At 40.4% G+C, this 23911-nt stretch overlaps 1 protein-coding gene across 3 annotated transcripts in view; it reads left to right on the plus strand.

The window, feature by feature from the left end:
- MAPK6 (mitogen-activated protein kinase 6) overlaps positions 1-23682 on the plus strand; it is a 46596-nt gene extending 22914 nt beyond the window's left edge. For all 3 annotated transcript variants that reach the window (XM_010361393.2, XM_030930310.1, XM_010361394.2), the window contains exons 2-6: positions 3309-4494; positions 7383-7527; positions 16214-16378; positions 18522-18723; positions 21331-23682. In XM_010361393.2, the coding sequence (XP_010359695.2) occupies positions 3940-4494; positions 7383-7527; positions 16214-16378; positions 18522-18723; positions 21331-22429 (2166 nt within the window). In that variant the 5' untranslated portion in view covers positions 3309-3939 and the 3' untranslated portion in view covers positions 22430-23682. The remainder of the gene's footprint in view (positions 1-3308; positions 4495-7382; positions 7528-16213; positions 16379-18521; positions 18724-21330) is intronic.
- The last annotated feature ends 229 nt before the right edge of the window (positions 23683-23911 follow it).

Genomic DNA, 23911 nt, shown 5'->3' on the forward strand with positions numbered 1-23911 from the left:
GTAGTTTGTGAGGCTTCTTGGTCTCAATAAAATTTAAGTGGGGCAGATGTGAATGGAGGTCTTAAGTAAGGATCTCTCATTTTCATGGCTTTCCTAATCTGGCTACAACGCCTACTATAGTGCTATTCTGTCAGATAACAGTGGTGTAATTTTTGACAAAGCATCATTTGTGCTTGACTAGATTGCTAGTGAAGTAGAAGTTTGAGAGAGAACTTGGAGATCTTACTGTTCTTATTTCATTTGTCTATGGAACTGATTTTACAGTCAGAAATGTAAAACATGACTGAGCTTTAAGGAATTGTCTACATTAAGGCAGGAAGGTAGGCATGAACAAGCATTCTATTTCAGGTAGAGACTAGAGATGTAAAATTTTGGAAATAGTGGAGCCTTTGAGAAATACTGGTTTTCTTGACGAGCCTGCGAAACATAGTGAAACCCTGTCTCTACAAAAAATACAAAAATTAGCCGTGTGTGATGCTTGCCTCAGCAGCACATATACTTTAAAAAAAAAAAAAAAGCCTGGTGTGGTGGCTCCTGCCTGTAGTCCCAGATACTTGAGGGGCTGAGGTGGGAAGATCGCTTGAGCCCAGAAGGCAGAGGTTGCAGTGAGCAGTGAGCAGTGATGAGGCCACTACACTCCAGCTTGGGTGACAGAACAATACCCTGTCTCAAACAAACAAACAAACGAACACACTGGTTTTCCTAGGATATTTCCGGGGGAGCAGGAAGAATCAAGATGTGTACAAACAGAAAAACCTTGGTGGGAGGGAGACGCAGTATTAAAGCCCTTTTTAAAAATCTGAAACTTTTACCAATACAAACATTTATTTTTATTTTTATTTATTTATTTTTTTTGAGACAGAGTCTTGCTGTTGCCCAGGCTGGAGTGCAGTGGCGCGATCTCACCTCACTGCAACCTCCACCTCCCAGGTTCTAGCGATTCTCCTGCCCCAGCCTCCCAAGTAGCTAGGGTTACAGGCACTCATCAGCACGCTGGGCTAATTTTTGTATTTTTAGTAGAGACAGGGTTTCTCCGTGTTGGTCAGGCTGGTCTCCAACTCTCGACCTCAGGAGATCCACCCGCCTTGGCCTTCCAAAGTGCTGGGATTACAGGCGTGAGCCACCACGCCTGGCCCCAAAAATGTATTTTTATTACTTATTTCCACAATCACATGGGTTAGATCACATAACAGCATTGAAAATCCAGTGGCTAAAGACCAAAGACAAGACTAATGGCTCAGTTGGATAATGGCAAATGATATGTTGGACTTAAGTTGTTTAAATTTTTTTGGGGGGGGCGGGGGGCAGAGTCTTATTCTGTCGTCCAGGCTGGAGTGCAATGGCGTGATCTCAGCTCACTGCAGCTTCTACCTCCCTGGTTCAAGCAGTTATCCTGCCTTACTCCGGAGTAGCTGGGATTACAGGCATGCGCCACCACGCCCGGCTACTGTTTGTATTTTTAGTAGAGATGGGGTTTCACCATATTGACCAGGCTGGTCTTGAACTCCTGACCTCATGATGCTCCCTCCTCGGCCTCCCAAAGTGCTGGAATTACAGGCGTGAACCACCGTGTCCGGCCTTGAAATATTTTTTTAGTTCAAAAGTTTATTCACAAACTTTTTAAGTGTTTTATTACAAATAGACTGGTAAGCTACAGAATTTTTAGGACTTTTTTTTTTTTTTTGGCGGGCTAGGAGGGCTGATTTCTGAGAAGCAGAGAAAAACTTGCAGAGGAGAAGCCATCTGTTACAGTAAAAGAAAGCTCTTTTACTATTAGTGTCCTTCCTGTTAAGCAGATACAAGACCCGTTCTCATTTATTAAAAGAACTGAAGGATAGTAAGTATCAGTTTTTATTACAGCTGTCTTTCTCCTATTGGACAATGAGTTGAGTTTACTGAGGGCCGGAATCCTTTTGCTCATATCAGGTTTGCTCCTGCCTAGCATGTAGTAGTTGCTCAATATATGTTTATATATTAAATGAATAAATTGGTGGCTTTATTCTTTCTGCCTCAAATATTGTCTGGTCTTACTTGTTAGGAATTGTGACCACCGTATTTTCCATAATGCCTTATGTCTGGTACTCTGGGTACTCTGCAGATTCAAGGATTAGGCCATTAAGAAACTGAAAGAACCAAGTTGCATTTATTTTTTTTCAGGCTGGCTAGGGAACCATCTACTGGAGTTGAGGCTGTTTTTTCCTGCCCTTTTAGAGGATATTTTTTAAAGTACGAAATATTTTAAGCGAACAGAGATCAATATAACGAACCTTTATATACATACCAGCCAGCTCTGTAAGAGTCTAGTAATCTGCCATGCTTGTTATTTTAAAATAAATAACACATTAAAATGCAGAGAAATGATTCTGGTCTCTTTCCTTAATAACTTCCAGGTAATCATTATGAATTTGGTATTTGTCTCTTTTTTTTTTTCCTTTTGCAATATGCATATGTACTTACAAAAAAACTATTTTGCATGCATATAACTACTTATCTGTTCTCCTATTTTATGAAGTTTAGGTTGTTTCTAATTTTCTTTACCAAAAAAAATGAGCATTTCTCTAGGGAGTTTACTGTGAAGAAAAATGGCTGGGTCATAGAGTATGCTATTTATTTATTCATTTATATGTTTCTGCCAAATTGCTCTGAAGTTCTTGTACTAATTTAAACTCTAACCACTATTGTGTGTAAGTTTGTTTTTCCACACCCCTCAGACTTGACATTAACAGAGAAGCATTTTTTTCAATCTGAAATGTTCTTTTAAGGTAATCTTTTCCTATCAGTCACATTAAATACCTTTTCATAGGTATTATTCATTGTTCAAGTTTACTTTTATAAATTGAAGAGCATTATTCACATACTTATTTGTGCTGTTAGATTTTTGTTCATTGGATATTGATAGGCATAGTTAATAAATAAATATGCTCTTTAACAAACACATTGCAGACTTCTTATATATTCTTTTAGATAGATGTTACTAATGTTTTACCCCTCATAAAACTTGAGTTCTATAAAAATATTATGAACCTTCCCATACTTGTTGGCATTTCAGAAATGGTACAACCTAATGAGCCTAAGTGTTACCAAGAATCTAGCGTAGTGAAATCTGGAGCCCGGGCCAATGTGTGTGAATTGCTCATAACAGTTTTGTAAGCTATTATTGATTAAGGGTAATTTGTCACTTAATGACCATCAAGTTTAATGTAGCAGTAGTAGTTTATTGCTAAATGCTCAGTTTGTGTCATACTACAAATTTGAAGAAAAGGGTATTTCCTGCAGTGGTGACTCTCTTCTTTTTCTCATCCCCCCAGGTTGTATCAGAGTAAGATGGACGGTAGCTTTGATTGTGATTGTGGTGAGCTGGAGCCACCTGATCACTAACAAAAGACATCTTCTGTTAACCAACAGCCGCCAGAGCTTCCTGTTGAAATAAATATATAGCAACAAAGGAAGAAAAGAAGCAAAACGGAAATAGTGCTTACCAGCACCTTAGAATGATGCTGCTCAGGACCAGTCCAACACTGAATGTATCTGCACTGTGAGGAGAATGTTCATAGAAGCCTGTTGTGTGCATATTTATTCACATTTTTGTTAAATGTTAAATCGTTTAGCACGGTAATCTGAGTGCACAGTATGTCATTTCATTCCGTTTGAGTTTCTTGTTTTCTTTAAATGTCTGCAGAGTTGCTGCCCCTTTCTTGAACTATGAGTACTGCAATCTTTTTAATTCTCAGTATGAGTAGAGCTTTTTGAGCTTTAAATCTAAGGGGAACTCAACAGGCCTGTTTGGCATATGCAATGAACATCAAGAAACCATCTTGCTGTGGAAGCATAATTATTTTTCTTCTCCCTTTTTGAAAGATCTTTCCTTTTGATGCCAGTTTTCTTCCTTGTTTACACAAGTTCAATTCGAAAGGAAAAGGCAATAGTAAGGGTTTCAAAATGGCAGAGAAATTTGAAAGTCTCATGAACATTCATGGTTTTGATCTGGGTTCTAGGTACATGGACTTAAAACCGTTGGGTTGTGGAGGCAATGGCTTGGTTTTTTCTGCTGTAGACAATGACTGTGACAAAAGAGTAGCCATCAAGAAAATTGTCCTTACTGATCCCCAGAGTGTCAAACATGCTCTACGTGAAATCAAAATTATTAGAAGACTTGACCATGATAACATTGTGAAAGTGTTTGAAATTCTTGGTCCTAGTGGAAGCCAATTAACAGACGATGTGGGCTCTCTTACGGAGCTGAACAGTGTTTACATTGTTCAGGAGTACATGGAGACAGACTTGGCTAATGTGCTGGAGCAGGGCCCTTTACTGGAAGAGCATGCCAGGCTGTTCATGTATCAGCTGCTACGGGGGCTCAAGTATATTCACTCTGCAAACGTACTGCACAGAGATCTCAAACCAGCTAATCTTTTCATTAATACTGAAGACTTGGTGCTGAAGATAGGTGACTTTGGTCTTGCACGGATCATGGATCCTCATTATTCCCATAAGGTATGTAGAGAAAGCCAGCTGAGACAGACCTTTAAACTGATACGCTTAATCAGGAATAGGTACCTGCATTTTCTTTGTATATTGTGGCAGAATTTTTAATCTTATTAAACTTTACATAGTGCCTTTTTTCTGATACAAATCTATCTTTCACACTCTCTCTGTTTGAAATGAAGGTGGAGTGGGATAATTAAATACAAATTTCTAAAAAAAATATGGTTATTATAATGAAGTTCTAAAGTATATGGTTATTTATTATACATGAAATTCTCCCTTAGTTATTTAAGAGTGGAATATACTTTCTTTGGGACAGAATTGTGGTAAGAGGGGATACTATTTCAACTTTTAGGTCTTTTGTTTTTGAGACAGAGTTTCACTCTGTCGTAAAGGCTGAAGTGCAGTGGTGCCATCTTGGCTCACTGCAACCTTCACCCCCTGGATTCAAGTGATTCTTGTACCTCAGCCTCCCAAATAGCTGGGATTACAGGTGTGTGCCATCACGCCCAGCTAATTTGTTTGTATTTTTAGTAGAGACGGGGCTTCACCATGTTGGCCAGGGCGGTCTTGAACTCCTAGCCTCCAGTGATCTGCCTGCCTCAGCCTCCCAAAATGCTAGGATTACAAAGGTGTGAACCATCATGCGTTGTCTTTTTTTTAGAGACAAGATCTTGCTGTGTTGCTCAGGCTGGCGTCAAATTCCTGGGCTCAAGTGATCCTCTGGCCTCATCCTCTTGAATAGCTGATGCTAAAGGTGCATGCCAGCACACCCAAACTTATGTCTTCTTTTGTCCCTTTAAGACTGTACTATTCAGTTCTGCTTTGTTTAAACTAAATTTAGCTTGAAATCTAAATTCCCATAAACAATTGGTAGTAAGTATAGCCAAAAAGATGCACAGCAACTTCCTCTTAGATAGCAAATGGCCTTCATACAAGAATTTAGTATTTTTCAAGCTGAACCTTGATCTTTTAGTTTTGAAATGAAATCTTACGTGGGACCGTGATGTTTAAAATAGAAAAGTGGAGCTGCTTTGGCCGTAAAGAACCCCTGGGAGCCCTGCTTTGTTGGCTTTTCACAGTACCTGCCTAAGACAAATCTTCATATGTGTTGTTTCACATTAAGTTTTTTTTTTTTTTTTTTTTGAGACCAAGTTTTGCTCTTGTTGCCCAGGCTAGAGTGCAATAGTGTGATCTCAGCTCATTGCAACCTCCGTCTCCTGGGTTCAAGCAATTCTCCTGCCTCAGCCTCCCAAGTAGCTGGGATTACAGGTGCCCGCACCACGCCCAACCCATATTAAAGTATTTTTACTTGGGCCAGGTGCAGTGGCTCACACCTGTAATCTCAGCACTTTGGGAGGCTGAGGCAGGTGGATCACGTGAGGTTGGGAGTTTGAGCCCAGCCTGACAACATGGTGAAACCCCATCTCTACTAAAAATACAAAATTAGCCGTGCCTCGTGTTGCATGCCTGTAATTCCAGCTACTTGGGAGGCTGAAGTAGGAGAATCCGGGAGGCAGAGGTTGCAATGAGCTGAGATCGCACCATTACACTGCAGCCTGGGCAACAAGAGCGAAACTCCATCTCAAAAAAAAAAAAAAAAAAAGATATTTTGTGGGAAATGAGTTCTAGGCTGGGAGCGCAGTGGCTCCTTCCTGTAATCTCAATGCTTTAGGAGGCGAAGGCAGGAGGATCACTTGAGGCCAGGTGTTTGAGACCAACCTGGGCAACACAGACACCTTTTTTTTTTTCTAGAGAAAAAAGAAAAGAGATTAGTATTACACTGACCACGTCCTTTTTATGTATTTACTGTATCCACAGTGAAGTATTGTGGATAGAGCACTGAACTAAGACTTATACTGTCTAAAATTAACTCCATTTCTACATCTAACTAGCTATATGACTTGAAGCAGATCCCTTAATCTCTCGGTCATCACACCTATAAAATGGAGTTAATATCTACCATCACAATCTCTCAGGGTAGTTTTGAGGATGAAATAGGGCGGCAATATATGTATAAAGTTTTGTATGGTGCTTTGTAATTGTAAAGTAATTGAATAAATTGGTTATGAATAGGATTTATAGTAGAGGTCAGTAAGGAGGCTGACATTGGTTTATAAGTAGCACCTCTGGTGCTCTTTCCTACTGTTGTGACTTGAAGCATACTTGCTCCTTGATTATCTCAAGACTTGGAGTGAAACCAGCTTATCTGAAAAATACTTTGAATGTGTGGCCTAGAGTTAACACTATAACTAGAGTTTTACATAATTTTTTTTTTTTTAAACAGGGTCTTGCTCTTGGCTCACTCCAACCTCTGTCTCCTGCGCTTCAGTGATCCTCCCAGCTCAGCCTCCCAAATAGCTGGGACTACAGGCGTGTGCTACCATACCAGGCTAATTTTTGTATTTTTAGTAGAGATGGGGTTTTACCATGTTGCCCAGGCTGGTCTCAAACTCCTGGCCTCAAGCGATCCACCCACCTTGGCCTTCCGAAGTGCTGGGGTTAAAGACTAAAGATTTTTCTTTTTTTTTTTTTTGAGACAGTTTCGCTCTTGTTGCCCAGGCTGGAGTGCAGTGGCGCGATCTCGGCTCACCGCAACCTCTGCCTCCCGGGTTCAAGCGATTCTCCTGGCTCAGCCTCCCAAGTAACTGGGATTACAGGCATGCACCAGCACACCTGGCTAATTTTGTATTTTTAGTAGAGACAAGGTTTCTCCATGTTGGTCATACTGGCCTCAAACTCCTGACCTCAGGTGATCCACCCGGCTCGGTTTCCCAAAATGCTGGGATATTACAGGCATGAGCTACCGCGCTCGGCAGATTAAGGATTCTTTAATCAAGTTTTAAGTACTGTTCTTTAGCTAAAGTAAAAAAAAATGTTTTTTGTTTCTTTTGTAGGGTCATCTTTCTGAAGGATTGGTTACTAAATGGTACAGATCTCCACGTCTTTTACTTTCTCCTAATAATTATACTAAAGCCATTGACATGTGGGCTGCAGGCTGCATCTTTGCTGAAATGCTGACTGGTAAAACCCTTTTTGCAGGTTAGTATTTTGTGGGGGAAAAAATTTTCCCAAAGAGAAGTAATTTTGCATTTATCTCTGAAGCAAGATTCATATAAGATTTAAAATAATTAGTTGTGATCTGGAATACTAAAATGAACAGATAAATTCGTGTTTTTATTCCAAAAATTGAGAAAACTTATTCACATTCAGTAAATTGGTCACTTCATAAATTATCAGAACTCTAGTGTTTAAATATAATTTCATATTTTGTGGACCCATAATAGTTGTTGGTAATCTGTGTTGATACTTGAGTTGCATAATTCTGTCAGTATCATCACTTCCTGGTGAAAATTTTAAGCCATTGTTGAAAATCCAACAAATTTTTCTTGGTCCCCTCCCCCTGTAAACAACCAAACAAGTGATTTTTTGTTAAGTTTGGTGCTATTTAGAAGTCTAAAGAAGTGTGTGAGAGAGAACTTTGTCAAGATGAGAAAAAATGAATAATCCATGAAAAATGTCTTGTGTCATAAAGCGAAGCATACATCTGTATAAAATTATTTAGTATAGACTACAGCTATAAACTTGGAGAAGCTATACATCAGTGATTGCTGGAATGGAAGGCATTATGGAGTCATAATAGTGAAGAATTTTAATTGGGGAAGAGAGAAAATGTGTTATTTAAGGGTACCCATATAAATAAAAGTATAATCCTGGTACATTCATGAATCTGAGATTCATGCAAGTTGTCAAATAATAATAAACGTATTTATGACTAGTTAAGATGGGTTCAGATACTAGAAAGTATTTAGAAAGTAGGCAGAGGACTTTCCATATGGAAAAGTAAGGAATAATAGGGGTACTGAAGATTTTTTAGTTGGGGAAATGGTGTGATAGTGATTAAGGCCTTTTTCTGTGTTTTGAGATTACTTTTTCCCCCCTCTATACCCTTTTTTTTGTTGTTGAGATGGAGTCTCGCTCTGTCACCCAGGCTGGAGTGCCGTGGCGCGATCTTGGTTCACTGCCAGCTCCGCCTCCCAGGTTCACACCATTCTCCTGCCTCAGCCTCCCGAGTAGCTGGGACTACAGGCGCCCGCCACCATGCCCAGCAATTTTTTTGTATTTTTAGTAGAGACGGGGTTTCACCGTGTTAGCCAGGATGGTCTCTATCTTCTGACCTTGTGATCCGCCCACTTCGGCCTCCCAAAGTGCTGGGATTACAGGCGTGAGCCACTGCACACTGTCCTCTATACCTACCATTTTTAGAGTTGTTCCCCCCGACCCCCAGACTGTGCTAAGAGCAGAAGGAAAGGAATAGGCCAGAGCCTATTTACATAAGAAAGATTAGTGTACATAGGAGAGCACTGGTGAAGAAAGGACAGCATGCATAAATGTCTTTTAAGTATGTTAATGCCAGTACTTAGTTTATATAACAGCCAGCCCTTTATAATTTTTTTCTATTTATCTAAAATTTCTGACTGGGCACAGTGGCTCACGCCTGTAATCCCAGTACTTTGGGAGGCTGCGGCGGGCAGATTACTTGAGGTAAGGAGTTCAAGACCAGCCTGGCCAACATGGTGAAACCCCGTCTCTACTAAAAATACAGAAATTAGCCAGGCATGGTGGCACACGCCTGTAATCCCAGCTTCTGGGGAGGCTGAGGCACGATAATCACTTGAACCTGGGAAGTGGAGGTTGCAGTGAGCCGGGATCAAGCCATTGCATTCCAGCCTGGGCAACAGAGACTGTCTCAAAAAAAAAAAAAAAAAAAAATTGTAAGATGTATGATAGTTTTCTAAATTGAAATTCGGAGGGATTCCTGGAAACTAAATTATTAAATGGATTGATTTTTGCTTAGGAACAATACTGTGATTAGAGGTTATGTTCCTGGTATCAAGTGCCTTCCAGTATATATAAACAATTCTGTATTGTTTGTTGCAGTGTCACAAATTACTCCAAAACTTAGTAGCTTAAACAACAAACATTTATTATCGTTTTACAGTTTCTGTGTGTCAGAATGTGGGAGTGGTTTAGCTAGGTGGTTCTAGCTCAGGTTTTCTCAGTCAGGATGTTGGTAAGGGCAGCAGTTACCTGAAGGCTTGACCAAGGCAGGAGGATCCACTTCTAGATAGCTTACTTACATGACAGTTACCAAGAGGCTTCGGTTTCTCACCATGTGGGCATCTCCATAGGACTACTTGAGTGTCTTCATAATATGGCGGCTGGCTTCCTCTAGAACTAATGATCCAAAAGACAGCAAGGAGATAGCCAGTATATCTTATTTTAAAAAGTTGTGTTATATAATTCACATACTATACAATTTATTTAAATTATACAGTTCCATATTTTTTAGTATATTTACAGAGTTATATACTCTGTAAATAACACAGTGTAATTTTGGAACACTGTCTTGGCTCCTAAAAGATCCTGCAAACCATTAGCAGTCACTTCTCATTTCCTCTTTCCCCCACCCGCTGGCATCCACTAATCTACTTTGTGTGTCTATGGATTTGCCTACTCTGGTTGTTTGAGATAACATTTGGACTTTGGGACAGGCTTCTTTCATGTAGCAATATTTTGGAGGTTTACCCATGTAGTGGCATATATTAGTACTTTTTTCCTTTTTATGGGCAAATAGTATTCTGCTCTATGAATATACCACATGCTATTTATCCATTCCTCAGTTGATGGACATTTGGGTTCCCACTTCTTCATTATGAATTATGCTGTTGTGAATATTTGTGTACAAGTTTTTGTGTGAAAATGTTTTCAGTTCTCTGGGGTATATATACCTAGGAGTGGAATTCCTGGGTCGTGTGGTAACTGTAACTTTTTGAACAGTTTCCCAGCACAGCTGTACCATTTTACATTCCCACCAGCAATGCATGAGAGTTAAATTTTATCTTTTTGAGTATAGCCATCCTATCAGGTATGAAGTAGTATCTCATTGTGGTTTGTTTTTTCTTTTTTCGAGATGGAGTCTCGCTTTGTTGTCCAGGCTGTAGTGCAGTGGTGCAATCTCCGCTTCCCAGGTTCAAACAGTTCTCCTGCCTTCAGCCTCCCGAGTAGCTGGGATCACAAAGGCATGCACCACCACACCCACTTAATTTTTGTATTTTTAGTAGAGATAGGGTTTCACAGTGTTGGCCAGGCTGGTCCCGAACTCCTAATCTCAAGTGATCTGCCCGCCTTGGCCTCTCAAAGTGCAGGAATTACAGGCAGGAGCCATTGCACCAGGCCTCATTGAGGTTTTGATTTGCATTTCCCTACTAATGGATGTTGAATGTCTGTACAGATCTGTTGCCTATTTTTTAAATTGGGTTGTCTTTTTATTGTTGAGTTGTAAGAATTCTTTACATAATTCTGAATACAAATCTTTTGTGATTTACATGTTTTTCTTCTATTCTGCAGTTTCATTTCCTTTCTTGATAGTGTCTTTTGAAACAAGTTGTTTTTTTTTGTTTTGTTTTGTTTTTTGAGACGGAGTCTTGCGCACTCGCCCAGGCTGTAGTACAGTGGCACAATCTTGGCTCACTGCAGCCTCTCCCTCTTGGGTTTAAGCGATTCTACTCCCTCAGCCTCCTGAGTAGCTGGCATCACAGGCGCGCACCACCATGCACAGCTGATTTTTGTATTTTTAGTAGAGACGGGGTTTCACCATGTTGGTCAGGCTGGTCTCGAACTCCTGACCTCATGATCCACTTGCCTCGGCCTCCCAAAGTGCTGGGATTACAGGCGTAAGCCACTGTGCCAGGCCTGAAACAAGATTCTAATTCTGAAGTCCAGTTATCTTTTTCTTTTGTCCCTTTTGCTTTTGGTGTCATATCTGAGGAATAATTGCCTGACCCAAGGTCGTGGTTGTTTTCTCCTGTGTTGTCTTCTGAGAGTTTTATAGGATTAACTTTTACAGCTGGGTGCGGTGGCTCACACCTGTAATCCTAGCACTTTGGGATGCAGAGGAGAGTGGAACACCTGAGGTCAGGAGTTCGAGAACACCCTGGCCAACGTGGTGAAACCCTGTCTTTACTAAAAATACAAAAATTAGCTGGGCATAGTGGTGCGCGCCTGTAATCCCAGCTACTTGGGAGGCTGAGGCAGGAGAATCGCTTGGACCTGGGAGGCAGAGGTTGCAAGTGAGCCGAGATCGTGCCACTGCACTCCAGCCTGGACAACAGAGCAAGACTCTGTATTCGGTGGCAGGGGGAAGAAAAAAGGGGATTAACTCTTACACATTCTTTTGCATGTGGATGTCCGTTTGTCCTGGCACCATTTGTTGAAAAGATTCTTTCCCCATTGAATTATCTTGACACTGTCATCAAAAATCAGTTGACCACACATGTAAAATATCTTTTTGTGACCAAGTCTCAAAAGTTACATACTGTCAACTTTAGCTTTATTTTATGTGTTAGAAGTGAGTCACTAAGTACACTTCATGATCAATGGGAGCGGAGTTCAGTTCCACCCTTTAAATGGAGGAGTATCAAAAGAATTTTTGGACCGTTTTTTTCATTTTTTACCTTCTCGAATGAACAAGGATTAAGTGGATACACACACACACATACATATATATATATATGTATGTACATATGTGTGTATGTGTGTGTGTGTGTGTGTGTGTGTGTATATATAAAATTTTTTTTTTTTTCCGAGATGGAGTCTTGCTCTTGTTGCCCAGGCTAGAGTACAATGGTGCGATCTTGCTCACTGCAACCTCCGCCTCCCAGGTTGAAACGACTCTCCTGCGTCAGCCTCTTAAGTAGCTGGGATTACAGGTGTCTGTCATCACACCCAGCTAACCTTTTTTTTACACTTTTGGCCTGGCTGGTCTCAAACTCCTGACTTCAGGTGATCTGCCTGCATTGGCCCCCCACAGTGCTGGGATTACAGGCAGGAGCCACTGTGCCCGGCCAGGTGGACACATTTTAAAGCCACCACAGTAACGAGTCAGAAAAACAAGCCAGGTGTGGTGGCTCATACATGTAATCCCAGCACTTTTGGAGGCTAAGACCAGAGGATCAGTTGAGCCCAGGAGTTCGAGACTAGCCTGGGCAACATAGTGAGACCCTGTCTCGACAAAAAGACAAAAATGTAGCTGGGCATGGTGGCACACACATGTGGTCCCAGCTCTTCAAGGGGCTTAGGTGAGAGGATTGCTTCAGCCTGGCAGGTCAAGGCTACAGTGAGCTGTGATCATGCCACTTACTCCAGCCTGTGCAACAGAGCAAGACTTTGTCTCAGAACAAAAACAAACTTAAGTCTATATAATGAAAAATCATTTGGTCATGCTCCAAGTCATAGAAATGAGGTCAGTGCCTACTGCTGCTGCATGGATTATACAAAGGTTTCTTTTGTGGTTTTTTTTTTTTTGAGAGGGAGTCTCGCTCTGTCACACTAGACTGGAGTGCGCTTACGTGAGCTCAGCTAACTCCTCCTCCCAGGTTCAAGGGATTCTCCTGCCTCAGCCTCCTGAGTAGCTGGGACTACAGGTGCACGCCCCCGTGCCCAGCTATGTTTTGAAATTTTAGTAGAGACAGGATTTCACCATATTGGTCAGGCTGGTCTTGAACTCCTGCTCAGGTGATCCACCTGCCTCGGCCTTCCAAAGTGCTGGGATTACAGGTGTGAACCACTGCTCTCAGCTGTATTTGTGTATTTTGAAATGTTTGTTTTTAAACATTCAGTGCACATTCAGACACTAAGTATAGGAATAAAAATAATTGGATTTGTTTTAAAACTCTTTAAGTAGCATAGTCTTTACATTTAATAGGAATAGTTTGTGAAATGATCGGAAAGATCTAGGTTGTAGTTTTTTTCTAGTTGCCAGATGCTTCATTGATTTTTGTGAGTGAACCCTTCGATAAAAACATGAAGGGAGAGCTGAGTGGTTATTACATATAAGTTGCAAATGAACACAGCAACAAAAGGTAAGGACCAAGCATTCATTGGAAATCAGTGTATTTTTAGCCTGTAGAAAGTGTTACAGTCTTATTTTTTGGTGCATTTCTCTTGTGTGTACAGATTGTCTCTCTGTAGGTGTTCCTGTCCCAGGTTAACACTTCTACTTGGGCAATAGGTATTTTCCCTCTTTCCTGCTTAGCACTTCTATTCCTCGCATCTTCACTTTACCCCTTCTGCTGGATCGTTTTTATCAGTATTCATTCAAACATTGATCTAATTTTTTCAGTCTTACAAGAGAATCTCTGTCCTCACCCCGCAGTCCCTCAGCTACTGCCACATACTACTGTACTCTTTGAATGTAAAACTTCTCAAAAGATGTGTGCATCCTTGCTGCTCTTAATTCCTCTGCTTACATTCCGTCTTTCACCCTGTCCAATCAGGCTTGGTCCTCCACCAAAAACCACTCTCGTCGAGGTCACCAGTGATCTCCATAATGCTAAATCTCTTATCAATTCTAAGTCCTCATTTTGAACCATCTCCAGCATTTGTTACAATTGATCTTCCCCTCTTCAGGTGCTTTTTCAGCTGTCTTTGGACATGCCACTCTTCAGTTCTTCCCTGGCCTCTTTCCAGTCACCCTTGCCAGTTCTTCTCTTTCGCCTCATGTTGGAAGTATCCCAGATTCAGTCCTTGGACTCCCTGCTCCTCTAGTTTCACTTAGTCCCTGGGTAATCTCATTCTTTTTCATTCCTTTAAGAATTATCTATATCTGATGATGACTCTTGAATGTTTATCTTCAGCCCTGACCTCTTGTCTGAATTCCAGGTTCCTTAACTCAATATCTCCATTCAAATGTCTAATAACAAAAGTTAACCTATCCAGAACTGGGCCTCTGATATTTCTTCCTCATACTTTGTTTTTACTATCTTCCTCATGTTAGCAAACCAGTACCTCCATTTTTCAGTTGCTTAGACAAAAATCTTGTCACTGTCCTTCAATTCTGTTAGTCTGTTAGCACAGATCTGTGGGCTCTTTCTTCAAACCATATCCAGACTCTTAACAGCTTGTTATTATCACTCTTACTATCCCTCCCCCAGTCCAGTCAGCCATTATGTCTCTCCTGTTAGAAGGACCTTCTCTTTCCTGCTTCAGTATGTGCTGTCTTTAGTTACCACATCACAGCCAGAGTGGTCCTGTGGAAAGATAAGGTAGATCATGTCGTATCTCTGCTCAAACTGTATGATGGCTTTCCTTCCAACTCAGGGTAAAGCTGACCCTTTGTTCTAGTACCACTCTGACTTCATCTCCAACTATGTGCTCCAAGCTACTCTACTTTTGCTAGGCTTATCTAATTGTTGTTTCTTGGACATACCAACCTGCCTGTCTCCTCTGGGCTTCTCTCCATCTTCCTAGAACTCCTTTCTTTCTTCCATATGAATGTTTGGTGTATTCCCCACTTCCTTAATTTTCCACTTCTTAGTGAGGCTTGCCTTTGTCTCAAAACAAAAACCAAGTCTCATTCTGTTGCCCAGGCTAGAGTGCAGTGACATGATCTTGGCTTACTGCAGCCTCCTCCAGGGTTCAAGCAATTCTTGTGCTTCAGGCTCCCAAGTAGCTGGGACTACAGGCATGCGCCATGCCTGGCTACTTTTTATATTTTTAGTAGAGATGGGGTTTTACCATGTTGGCCAGGTTGGTCTCCAACTCTTCACTTTTTTTTTTTTTTTTTTAAGTATTAACAGCCCTTTTCTTCCCAACAGTCCTATCACCCTTAGCTTACTCTTTTTCCTTATAGCATATGTCACCGTAAGATCCATGAAGGCAGGGACTTGGTCTGTTTTGTTTCACAACTGTATTCTCAAGTGTCCTGCTCATAGTAGGAACTAAAAAAAATTTTGAATGTTCAATGCATTTATAGACATTAAAGGAAAGGCAACTGGAATTTTTATTGTTTTTGAGACAGGGTCTCTGTCATCCATACTGGAGTACAGCAAATGGAATTTTTAAAAGTCACCTATTTAGCCTAGTTTCCCCCTTTATTTCTTTTTTTTTTTTTTTTGAGACGGAGTCTCGCTCTGTTGCCCAGGCTGGAGTGCAGTGGCCGGATCTCAGCTCACTGCAAGCTCCACCTCCCGGGTTTACGCCATTCTCCTGCCTCAGCCTCCCGAGTAGCTGGGACTACAGGCGCCGCCACCTCGCCCGGCTAGTTTTTTGTATTTTTAGTAGAGACAGGGTTACACCATGTTCGCCAGGATGGTCTCGAACTCCTGACCTCGTGATCCGCCCGTCTCGGCCTCCCAAAGTGCTGGGATTACAGGCTTGAGCCACCGCGCCCGGCTGCCCCCTTTATTTCTTCAGTTGCCTAACAGCCTAGAAATACTGAGCCCTAACAAAGAACTATAAAACTTCTCATTTTAAAAGTCTAGTCCAACCCTTCATTTCATTGATGGTGAAATTAAGTCCTAGAGATGTTAGCTGTTGTCTCTGAAGTTATAGCCAGTTAATTAGTGGTACAGTTAAGACCAGAATCTAGATCTCTTAAATCTCAGTTGCTTTTTTTTTTCACTAGTCTGTGATAACCTTAATATGAGACCAAACTTAGAGTCAGTTCCCTGTGGAAACAAAGCAGCTAAAACTATATCAGTGAGCAGAAATGGAAATAGATAAGTAGATTGGTGATAGTCAAAGCAGTGAAACCTGATGATTCAATTCAAACATCCCCCCACTGGTCATTATAATATTTAAATTAGTATGTTTATTACGAAATAAGTAAACATTGAGGAATGTGTTGTATTTAGTGTGTGTTTTTTTGTTTTGTTTTTTACCTCAGGTGCACATGAACTTGAACAGATGCAGCTGATTTTAGAATCTATTCCTGTTGTACATGAGGAAGATCGTCAGGAGCTTCTCAGCGTAATTCCAGTTTACATTAGAAATGACATGACTGAGCCACACAAACCTTTAACTCAGCTGCTTCCAGGAATTAGTCGAGAAGGTATTGTGACATGAGAGTAACCCTCACATGAATGCCTGTGTGTGAAGTAGAAATCTGTGTAGGGGAGCTGGAACTTTTTATCCTTAGATATGGGACTTTCTCCCAAATAGTCTTTTTATACTTAAGGTGTACCTAAAACTTCGACTCTCATCTCCCCCTTTTTTTTTGTCCTGGTGCTTAGGCTACGATCTGGTTTTTTGTTCCTCTGAATCACTTTCCAGAGCAAGTAGCAAGTATTTTGAATGTAGGCACTGGCGGCAAAATCATGATGGCATTTTTTTCCTCAGATATACTTGTAACTCCTGTAAATGCCTGGATAGAAAGAAAGCTGCTGTGTTTCATTTCAGCAGGTTTTGCAGGCTTTTCAGTAGTTCCACGTTCTTAACCAGTCTTTGAGTCTGTCTTCACAAATTCCATTGCTAGCTCCCTTTCTTGTAACCCCGTAGCCACTGTCACAACATCCCTGTTCAGAACTAAATAAGTCCTCTGTGGGAACACTTTTTTATTTTTTATTGAAAAATAGAGACAGGATCTTAACTGTGTTGCCTGGGCTGGTCTTGAGCTCCTGAGCTCGAGCATCCCTTCCACCTCAGCCTCTGAAAGTGGTAGTGTTACAGGTGTAAACCACCACACCTGGCCAAGGAGCACTTTTAAAATGCAAACTAGTAATTGTGAATTGGGAGGTAGAGTGGGGAACAGGGTGGGTGTCTGCATACCCTCTGCAGGTGTGGCTCTGCTCAGCCAGGTGGAGACACTGTGCTCAGCCATAACCTGGATCCACTTAAGAGTCGTTGTCATTTATTGCTGAGTCTCATCAAGAGGATGGTGCTGTTGAAGCATTTGTAACCTTGCTGTATAATGCTATTTGAATCTTTTTCATACTCTCCTTAGGGTGGGGACCATGTTTTAATCTTGGAACTAAACTGAATATGTGGCCAGTGACTGGGATTAACCATTGAGCAAAGATCCTTGGTCACGTGGCAGCACTGTGCTTGCAAGCAAGTGAACGCAGAGTGGATGGAGTTTTTGAGGCTAAAGATTTATCAATTATACGCTCCATACTACTTTCTTCTTAACAGTGGAGTTTTATTTTGGGACAGAGCACATTCCGGGGCAGTGGCAACTTGGTAAAAAGAATACATGTTCTCACCCCACGCTCTCTTTATGATCTTTGAAGGAAAAAAGCAAACAGGATTAAGTACATCTGAGTGAACCTATAAGACTCCTAGGAGCCCTACTCTGGTTAATTTCCCTCGATACTTACCTTTCATCCTCCCTTTCTGTGGTTTACCATACATTGCTCTATCTTAGCATGCTTCAGCACCATTGTAACATTCCTGTAGTCCTGGCTGCTCGGGAGGCTGAGGCAGGAAGATCCCTTGAGCCCAGGAGTTCAAGGCTACAATGAGCTGTGATCATGCCATTGTACTCCAGCAAAGACCCTGTGTCTTAAAATTCTCTCTTTAAAGAAAAGAATGGGTTCTTTCTAGAGTACAGGTTGGCTTGAGAGAGAAAGGCCATCTTTCTCACTTAGAAGGCAAGGATAAGAGGATGTGTGAGTGACCATAGTGAAGAAGTGTAAGGATTGAGACAAATATGAAGTGGGTTTATCTGTTGAGAATGATAAAGAAGACTGGAGTATAAAGAGAAGGCCAGATAGCAAAGGTCACAATGAAATTGTTCAGTATGAATTTGTAATGAGCCAGATGGGGTATATTGCAGCTAGTTTTCATCAGTTGTGTGTGGCCAGAGAGTAGATGGTGGTGATGATCCAGGGTTGAAGGTCGGTATCATAAGGCATAGAAGTGTGTGGCTGATGTAAATACAGCTTTCAGGCTGTATGAGGAGCTAAGGAAGGCCTACTAGCCTGTTTTATTTTAAGAATTGGGTTTGTGGTTAACCAGAGTCCTAAATAAAACCAGAGTTTTATTTCTGACAAATTAACTTTTTAATTGTGTAGTCCATTTTTCCCCTTTATAAGATGGAGACCTGTTAGTACAATTAAATGCTCATTTCCTATTGTGTAGTATGAAGTGCTAAGGGAATCACTTAGCTAGTCATTTAAATAAATGAGATCAACATTTGCTGTTTTTCTAAAGGTGAGCAGTTCTTTTCTCAAAAACTTTTACCTTTTCTTTTGCAGCACTGGATTTCCTGGAACAAATTTTGACATTTAGCCCCATGGATCGGTTAACAGCAGAAGAAGCGCTCTCCCATCCTTACATGAGCATCTATTCTTTTCCAATGGATGAGCCAATTTCAAGCCATCCTTTTCATATTGAAGATGAAGTTGATGATATTTTGCTTATGGATGAAACTCACAGTCACATTTATAACTGGGAAAGGTAAAGTGATCCTAAATTAGAAAAACGAGTATTTACTGAACTTTCAGTGGACTGTATGTAATGAGTTTTTTAATATTATGTATAAGACAGTGTAGAAGTCTTAAAAATTTAGTAATGTAAAAATACAAAAATTAGGTGTGGTGGCGGGTGGCGGTGCCTGTAGTCCTAGCTACTTGGGAGGCTGAGGCAGAAAAATCACTGGAACCCAGGAGGCAGAGGCTGCTGAGATCATACCACTACATTCCAGTCTGGGCAATAGAGCAAGACTCCATCTCTATTTTTTTTTTTTTTTTGAGACAGAGTCTTGCACTGTCACCCAGGCTGGAATGCGGGATCTCAGCTCACTGCAAGCTCTGTCTCCCGGGTTCACGCCATTCTCCTGTCAGCCTCCTAAGTAGCTGGGACTACAGCTACCTGCCACCACGCCCAGCTGGTTTTGTTTTGTTTTTTTTTGTATTTTTAGTAGAGACGGGGTTTCACCATGTTAGCCAGGATGGTCTGGATCTCCTGACCTCGTGATCCACCCGCCTCAGCCTCCCAAAGTGCTGGGATTACAGGGTTGAGCCACCACACCCGGCCTAGAGTGAGACTCCATCTCAAAAGAAAAATTTAGTAATGATCCTTAAATAGCCATTAATTTAAATATTTAATAAAGTAATTACTGGTTAGATGATACATGATGGGAAAAGTTAAATGCTACTTTGAAACATTTTCAAAGTCCTTAAGGCATATTTAGTAAATAAAATTATAAAGTCCTTAAACTGTGAAGGTTGGAAGTGAATCATTTTATGAATGTCAGAACAATTTAAGATGTTAGATGACAAGACTCAATCATATCCAATAAAATATCTCCAGTGTCTCAGTGGTAGTTACATCTTAAGATAAAAATTATTTTCAACTAATGTTAGATTTTGTTTTTTTTTCACCCAGGCTGGAGTGCAGTGACGCGATCTTGGCTCACTGTCCTGCTCCAGCCTCCCGAGTAGCTGGGATTACAGGCACCCGGCTGATTTTTAGTAGAGGTGGGGTTTTATGTTGGCCGGGCTGGTCTCGAACTCCTGACCTCAGGTGATCTGCCTGCCTTGGCCTCCCACAGTGCTCATACTCAGCCAGTATTTGAATCTGTTTTCCTAATGACAAAATTAATTTGGGGACACTTAGCAGAGGTTCAGTAAAAGGGACTTTTTGAAGTCTAAACATTAGTGTATAATTTGATGTTTCATAAAGTGAAAGAATTGGATTTCTAGGGAAGTTTGGCTGGGCGCGGTGGCTCATGCCTGTAATCCCAGCACTTTGTGAGGCCAAGGCGGGCCAATTACCTGCAGTCAGTAGTTCGAGACCAGCCTGGCTAACATGGTGAAACCCCGTCTCTACTGAAAATACAAAAGTTAGCCAGGCTTGGCGGTAGGCGCTTGTAGTCCCAGCTACTCAGGAGGCTGAGGCAGGAGAATCACTTGAATCTGGGAGGCGGCAATTGCAGTGAGCTGAGATTGTGCCACTGCACTCCAACCTGGGCAACAGAGCAAGACTCTGTCTCAAATAAATAAATAAATAAATAAATACATTTCTGGGAAAGTTTAGATATAATTCTGCTTCAGAGTAGGATGGTAGCTTATAGAGTCATCAGGTGATTTTGATGTATGGCCAGGTTTGGGAACCACTAATGACAATCTTAAGATTTTAAGAAGAAGTTTTTTTCCTCCTCCTCAAATATTGAGGTATTGGTATGGTATGTTTACACAAATCTGCAAACTATTTTTTCTCTCCATGTGCCCATTTCTACCCCCCTAAATATGGTTCTTTTCTTTTTTGAGACGGAGTCTCACTCTGTTGCCCAGGCTGGAGTGCAATGGCGCCATCTCTCTGTTCACTGTAACCTCCTGAGTTGAAGCAATTATCCTGCCTCAGCCTCCCTAGTAGCTGGGACTACAGGCATCCGCCACCATGTTCAACTAATTTTTGTATTTTTAGTAGAGATGGGGTTTCACCATGTTGGCCAGGTTGGTCTCAAACTCCTGACCTCAAGTGGTCTGCCCACCTCTGAAGTGCTGGAATTGCAGGCATGAGCCACTGCACCTGGCCTGCATTTTCTATTATACCTAGCTAAGTCATCTAATCTCTTTTCTTTTCCCTCAATGATTGTGCATGTAATAGGATAGCACATTCAGTAACACATATACACAGGGAGATTTTTGCTATTCATGGTGATGAGTTTTCCAGCAAACCTCTTCTAGTTGCCCTTACTGTAAACATTTGTAAGGTACCTGATTGAGATTCGAGATCTGCATTTTGTGGCCATGAAGTCTTTTGTTTGCATGAAACTGGTGGACAGAAAACAAATTGGAAATAAATGAGAATTGGTCTTATTTCAGAATGGAAGACTCAGTTCCTCATGAAGTTACATACTTCATTGGCAATTACCAAATATGTTAACAGAGCTTAGCTATCAAGACTGAGTTCTGGTAGGGCAAGGCAGTCATATGACTTTATTCTCCTATAATTATCCCCTCATAGACCTAGCACAGTGCTGTCACATAAAAGGTACTCGGTGAATTTGAAAATGATATCATATATGTGGAATAACACTAGTGTATTGATTTTTTTCAGGTATCATGATTGTCAGTTTTCAGAGCATGATTGGCCTATACATAACAACTTTGATATTGATGAGGTTCAGCTTGATCCAAGAGCTCTGTCCGATGTCACTGATGAAGAAGAAGTACAAGTTGATCCCCGAAAATATTTGGATGGAGATCGGGAAAAGTATCTAGAGGATCCTGCTTTTGATACCAGTTACTCTACTGAGCCTTGTTGGCAATACTCAGATCATCATGAAAACAAATATTGTGATCTGGAGTGTAGCCATACTTGTAACTACAAAACGAGGTCGTCATCATATTTAGATAACTTAGTTTGGAGAGAGAGTGAAGTTAACCATTACTATGAACCCAAGCTTATTATAGATCTTTCCAATTGGAAAGAACAAAGCAAAGAAAAATCTGATAAGAAAGGCAAATCAAAATGTGAAAGGAATGGATTGGTTAAAGCCCAGATAGCGCTAGAGGAAGCATCACAGCAACTGGCTGGAAAAGAAAGGGAAAAGAATCAGGGATTTGATTTTGATTCCTTTATTGCAGGAACTATTCAACTTAGTTCCCAACATGAGCCTACTGATGTTGTTGATAAATTAAATGACTTGAATAGCTCAGTGTCCCAACTAGAATTGAAAAGTTTGATATCAAAGTCAGTAAGCCAAGAAAAACAGGAAAAAGGAATGGCAAATCTGGCTCAATTAGAAGCCTTGTACCAATCTTCTTGGGACAGCCAGTTTGTGAGTGGTGGGGAGGACTGTTTTTTCATCAATCAGTTTTGTGAGGTAAGGAAGGATGAACAAGTTGAGAAGGAAAACACTTACACTAGTTACTTGGACAAGTTCTTTAGCAGGAAAGAAGATACTGAAATGCTAGAAACTGAGCCAATAGAGGATGGGAAGCTTGGGGAGAGAGGACATGAGGCAGGATTTCTGAACAACAGTGGGGAGTTCCTCTTTAACAAGCAGCTCGAGTCCATAGGCATCCCGCAGTTTCACAGTCCAGTTGGGTCACCACTTAAGTCAATACAGGCCACATTAACACCTTCTGCTATGAAATCTTCCCCTCAAATTCCTCATAAAACATACAGCAGCATTCTGAAACATCTGAACTAAAACACTCAGCAGACATTTGTCTTTGTATTCATGAAATGTGTTTTGTCTTTTTTTATTACTAGTGTTTAAGTCATTTTTTACTTGAATCAGATGGTGTCATTTAGTAAGGATTTTATGAGTTCCTTGGTTTTTAAAATCCAGACTTTTTTTCTACATGTGAGAGTTTTCATTTTAACTGGCATGTCATTTGCACACAAAAATAAAGACTAGAGCAAAATAATGCAGGAGGAGAAAAGAAATGCACTAAGACAAGTAAAGAACATTCTCTCATAGAACAATGATCTGTTTTACAGGAAACAAACCTTGCCTTGAAATTTACACAGTGAGACTGTACATAATTGCATGAAAATAGCTATTTTTTTCCTAAGACATTTTTCATTCATGAGTATTTTCAAGTTTTTCATACTGTACACATTTCTTAAAACACATGATACCAGCAGCAACTGAAAATGAATGCCGAATTTGGTACACATGTGTTATCTACCTCAAGGTAACAAGAGTATGTGGCAAAACATATACCACCCATAGTGCTTCACAAAATGCACTTCTATTTAGCCAGCGTTTATTGTAGTAAACTATTCTTAATAAAACTCATTCACTGTTTATAAATGTTCTGATATGCATTCTTTATAGTGAAGTGTTAATACATCACATCTTATTTATTTTAGCAAATCAGTATATTTTCTGTATTTAATTATAAAAATTAACTTAGTTTTTAAAATTTATTTGCAAATACACTTTTTCCATTTGGCACTATTGTTCGTTGCCTACTTAGCTGAATCTATAATGTCAGCTTATCCTAAGGCTGTCCACGTACTTAATTTACTTAAAGTGTTCATTTTAAGTAACGTGCTCACTGTGTATAGGAATTTGTATTTTGGAGGTGCTTGATCTATCTACAAAGAAAAATTAATTAGGAATTACTTTATTATAAAATGCTCCTAGAAGTCTTAATTGTGTTTATTTTTTAAAAAAAAGAATGTTAGACTTGTGTGCATGGAAGTAATTAAGGTACATCATTATTGTAGTTTAAAAGTTGTACATGATAAGACATTTTGTTTTTACTGTATGTTTTTACTGAATGATCTATTCCCCATCCCAAGGCAAGCATGAATAAAATTAGGTTAAACGTAGCATGTGGCATCACAGTCTCTTAGAATTTGTTTCATCTATTTTATTTTATTGAATACTGTCTGTATCTTCGGTTATCCTGTTTGAAGAAAAAGGACAAATAAAACATGGCCAGCAAATACGGCTCCTGTTTCACTCTTGGATTAATGAAAATTTTCTGCTAGAATGAAAATTACTACCAGAATCACTTTGAATTATGGCTATAAATTGCTAGTCTGAAAGGCTGAGAAGGTTGAAGTCTTTTTACTTAAACCATCACACATTAGAATGGAATAAGGCTTTATAGTATTTCAAAACTGTTAGGTAAAATGTATAGTTGAATCTTTGAACTGTGCAGTCAGAGAAAACTTG

This window comes from Rhinopithecus roxellana, chromosome 5, assembly GCF_007565055.1.
Source record: "Rhinopithecus roxellana isolate Shanxi Qingling chromosome 5, ASM756505v1, whole genome shotgun sequence".
Taxonomy (NCBI): Eukaryota; Metazoa; Chordata; class Mammalia; order Primates; family Cercopithecidae; genus Rhinopithecus; species Rhinopithecus roxellana.